The sequence below is a fragment of the Salarias fasciatus genome, chromosome 15 (genome assembly GCF_902148845.1).
Source record: "Salarias fasciatus chromosome 15, fSalaFa1.1, whole genome shotgun sequence".
Classification (NCBI taxonomy): domain Eukaryota; kingdom Metazoa; phylum Chordata; class Actinopteri; order Blenniiformes; family Blenniidae; genus Salarias; species Salarias fasciatus.
In genome coordinates this window covers 9,148,239-9,153,163 of record NC_043759.1, presented here as the reverse complement: position 1 = coordinate 9,153,163, position 4,925 = coordinate 9,148,239, and the positions used below count along the sequence as shown (strand labels likewise).

The 4,925-nt window shown below is 46.6% G+C and overlaps 1 protein-coding gene across 1 annotated transcript; it reads left to right on the top strand.

The window, feature by feature from the left end:
- The first annotated feature begins 1,871 nt into the window (after positions 1-1,871).
- LOC115402210 (transcription factor Sox-7-like) lies at positions 1,872-4,455 on the top strand. The gene is given in 3 exon segments (XM_030110714.1): positions 1,872-2,168; positions 2,894-3,515; positions 3,517-4,455. Coding segments are annotated over 3 exon segments (1,227 nt in total). The 5' UTR covers positions 1,872-1,936; the 3' UTR covers positions 3,890-4,455.
- The last annotated feature ends 470 nt before the right edge of the window (positions 4,456-4,925 follow it).

Here is a 4,925-nt window from a genome sequence, read left to right as displayed (position 1 = left end):
CAGGACTGTCCTGTTTCAGATTTGCATGGTGTGCGTCAACGGAGGGGGAATCTGTCTTATCCCTCGTAGCAAAATTCCTTATTGTCTTTGAAAGTGTCATCTTCTGGCTGAAAGCATGACTCTCAGTCACTTGTGGATGTCTTTAATATTTTCTAGTTGAGTATAGGCAGAAAAAGATATTTACCAGTAGACCATACCTACCAGAATCTACGCTCCCAGACATACAGTGTCATTGATACACCTCAGATTTGAATAGAGTATATCAGGAAGACTTTTCCCAGAGGTAAAGGTCTTTAACTTTGAGCTGTGCGATTTTTTTCTAAACCTTTTTCTCCTGAGAAAATCTCTCTTTAAGAGTTTTTACATGAGCATCATTCTTCCGTATGGTAAATGGATTTCACCATATAGACTCTGAAGTGAAGTGCAGCTTTGGAAAAACCCCAAACGAGAGCGTGAGAGTCGGTCTGGTTTCTAATGTTTCTCTGTTTCTACGGTGCAGTGATCAACACTTCCTCTCAGCAGGAAGATTTGGGTTTGATTTCACTTCTGGACCGTTCTCTTTGTGGTGTGTGTTCTTCCTACAGATTCATCCAGGACGACAGTCTGTCTCCTCACCTGAGTTGTCAGTCACTTGGAAGCCCACCTTCCGTTTACTCTGCTCTTCTGACTTTCCCTGACTCCACATCTAGCGGCCCCTGCGAGAACGGCAAGAGGAAGCGTGTCCCTTTATATCACCGCCGTGCCTGCTATGAGCACAATCTGTGGCTTCAGGTGCCGTATCCTCTTCCTGTGGGCGAGTTTCAGAGCGCTGAGTGGAGAGCCCCGACCCGCCACTGCAGGAGACGAAAGCTCGATGCTCTTCCCCTCTGTCATCAGGACTCTCCCGCCGTCTTAAAACACTATCTGAGCGGTGGATCGGCGGCTGTGTGAGAGCGCGAGCTGCTCCTTGGCCGCGGCCCAACAGCTCCCTGTCAACAGGAACTTCTGGATTTGATACGCACCCGTTTCTGGCCACAGAAGGAAACTGATTTGTTTGTAGTGTGCGTTCAGCCGTTTAATTTCACTTGCCCACCAAAGATATGCTCACAGGCTCCAGTCATTTATCTGCCATCAAACTCCTGAAAAAGAGGATATATTTGATTCACTGGAAGCACATTATGTTTGCAATGAATCCCTCAACGTGCAAAAATGATTTCAGCTCTTTGTTGCATCTTTCTTGGCAAGCAGACACCTTCACTGATGTTCACGCTGAGTTTCATGGGAAACCTGAAGACAGGCGCAGTTAACCACAGCAGTTTAATGTCTCTGGGTAAACTGGGTGAAACAGGTTCGGTTGGTTTGTCAGGTCAGATTTCTCTTCTGGAGCTGAGAAAACAGTGTGGCTGCAAATCCTAGTTTGTCTCTTAAGCTCGAGATATTTTGCACATTAAAATACACATTTCTTCAGTTGTGAAAAAAGTTTTCTTATGTCAATAAAAAAATAAAGAATCGTGCAAAGGAGTTCCGTCAGTTAAACAGGTATTAAGCTGTCTGTCCAGAGCCTTGTTGTGTTGTGAGGCCAGTTTAAGGAGTTACTGGTGTTGAAATGTTGCTGCTCTCTCTCTTTCCTTTCACGGGGCTCAACTAGCAATCAAGGAGGAGCTGAGAGTCCTCCTCCGGGGTTTCTCCTGGAACCTGCTCCTCAGATATAAAGCGCTTCCCCCCATCCACCAGGAAAGACCGAATCACAAGGAGGAGCCGCAACATGAGCGCATCTGGGCTTTCTGCTCAACCCGCACCGAGAGACTGAAGCACACTGCAGGAGTTTTAGTTTTTAAGTTTGGATTTTTTTTTGTCTTTTTTTTTTTTTTTTATTTTTAAAACCATCTTCCAAGAAGAGAGTGAAACTTCTTACAGGCGCGCGCATCCCAAGTTTTGGAGAGGAGAGAGCGCGCAGATGGCTGCTCTCATCAGCGCGTACTCGTCCTGGCCGGAGTCCTTCGAGTGTCCTCCGGGGGACGGGGACGTGCCCGACGGCCACGGGCCGCACCGGACCGCCGCGGACAAGACGCCGGAGCCGCGGATCCGGCGGCCCATGAACGCCTTCATGGTCTGGGCCAAGGATGAGCGCAAACGGCTGGCGGTGCAAAACCCGGACCTGCACAACGCCGAGCTCAGCAAGATGCTGGGTGAGAGATTATTATTATTATTATTATTATTATTATTATTATTATTATTATTATTATTATTATCTTACCGTTTTCTGATTTCCTCTAAACTTTTTATTCCCTTTAGGCCTCGTTTTTTTTTTACTCTTTGCAACTCTACAACAATAAAATGTCTTTTCTTTCTTCTTCTTCTTTTTGTTTAAATATATCATTGCTTGTCAAGAGTGAAGTCAGATAACTGCTCACATTATAATGCATAAATCCTGAAAGTTACAGAAAACAGTGGAAGAAATTATTGGGTTTTGTCACTTTAAAGTTACACAGATCCAGCAAATCTGGCGTTTATATACTCACTTTATTGTTAAACAAGCTACTGTACTGTCTGATAGAAGATTTAAAATACATTTCATATATTTTTACATTAAATGTTTTAGTGAAAAGAATGAAGGGGATTTTATAAATTCAGACGCAAAAAGGATAGTGGAGGTTACCCTGAAGGTTTTGACTCATATTTTATTTGTTTATGTTCTTTAATAGACAATTAACCATCTAAATAATTTAATGAAAATTAAAAAAATCTATTTTGAAATAAAAAATAGTTTTTATTAACATTTAATTGATGTAATTAATACTTTTGTAATTAGTTTAAATATGAATGTGATGGGTTTTTTTTAGAAAGCTTTTTTAATGCTACATGTGTTCATTTTTTCTGCATTACTAACATGCCTTGTGTGTGTTTGGTGCAGGGAAGTCGTGGAAGGCCCTGACTCCTCCTCAGAAGAGGCCCTATGTGGAGGAAGCGGAGAGGCTGCGGGTGCAGCACATGCAGGACTATCCCAACTACAAGTATCGGCCGCGCCGGAAGAAGCAGCTGAAACGCATCTGTAAGCGAGTGGACCCCGGCTTCCTCCTGAGCGGGCTGGCCCCCGAGCACGGCGCCATGCCGGAGCAGCGAGCCCTCTGCCACCCCCTCGACAAAGACGACGGCGGCGGCTCCGGTGGAGTCGGCGGCCCGTTCTCCAGCTCCAGCCCCGCTCTGCCCAGCGTCAGGAGTTTCAGGGACCCCGCCGGCTCCAGCAGCAGCTTCGACACCTACCCCTACGGCCTCCCCACCCCTCCCGAGATGTCCCCTCTGGACGCCATGGACCACGAGCACGTGCCCCCCTCTTATTACTCCACGTCTGGCAGCTCCTCCTCAGCTTCCTGTCCAGATGATCACCACCAAAACCAGACACACTTGGGCAGCCCCCCCCCTTACCACACTGACTACGCTCAGACCCAGCTCCACTGCGGGGGCTCGCACATCGCTCACATCCCTCACATGTCCCAGTCTGGGGGCAGCGGCGGACTCCTCCCCGGCCCCCCCCCTGTCCTACTACAGTTCATCGCCCTTCCCGCAGATCCACCACGGGCTCCACCAGGGCCACCTGGGCCAGCTGTCCCCTCCGCCGGAGACGCCGGCCCACCTGGAGACCCTGGACCAACTGAGCCAGGCCGAGCTCCTGGGCGAGGTGGACCGCAACGAGTTCGACCAGTACCTGAACTCCACAGTGAGCGGGTTCCACCCCGAGCAGGGCGGCGGCGCCGGCGGCATGACGGTGACGGGACACATCCAGGTGGCGTCCGCCGCCGCCGCCGCCGCTCCGGCCGCCGCGTGTCCCAGCAGCACCACAGAAACCAGCCTCATTTCTGTGCTGGCCGACGCCACGGCAGCCTACTACAACAACTACGGCATCTCGTAAGCGTGGCGGCGGCGGCGACACCGGCTGCGCCCGTGACTGATCAGAGACGCTACACTACCTGAACTCTGGGATGGCGTTGCGCCTGGATGCCGAAAGAACATATATCAGAACCTTTATTCGCATCTGTGGACAATTTCATCCGACCGTGAACTGAATACTGAGCAATATGATTATCTGGAGCCCGATTCGACAAAACCGAGAGCGGTCGGGAGGCTGTGGAAGAAGGAGATGGACACCTCAGGGATGCAGACACAAAATACTATAGTATGCCACCTCCAGTTGTCATGAGTTTTCTTAAACCAGTAGAACAATCGTCTTTGTCTACTTGTAAATCTCACTGCTGCCACTGAGGCATGTACAGACGCTCTGAAGAAGCTAATTTAAGTACTTTGATGTTTTTTTTGCTTAAAATGCTACCTGTATTGTTATTATCAACGCTTTCCATTCAAATGTTTGTATTTTTATGTTGTCGCTCTCACCAGTTTGGGAGTCTTACCTCAGTAGTTGTAATTGAATGAGGTTTTAGTTGGACATTTCTTATGCAACTTAAAAATGAAGAAAGAAAGGCGTTTATACTTCCTCTCAAGTAACTAATAATATATAATCCACGTCTACAATGAGAAATAATAATAGTAACTATAACTGTATGCTGATTTAGGTTTGTGAAAGACAGTAATTTAAAATAAAGGTCAATTTTTATTTTAACGCAGTTGCTACCTGGATCACACTTCCACAGATGATATACCATGACAAAAGATTTCTGTTTATTGTTTCACATAATTAAAAATTATTGATAATGATAGATACTCCTAAAACCATGAAGCTGTATAGCATATGGATTACATTTGTACTCATATACATAGAAAATAATTACTACAATTACATTTTGAAATAAAAGTTAGTGGAGTCACAAGTTTTCAACATGTCCATAAACAATTCAGAGAGGAGTGAAAAAACAAAACAAAAAAATCTTTGAATTGAGTGTTCTTCTATTCCGGGCGCCGTGTCGCTGCGAGAGGCCCATTATGACACCCAC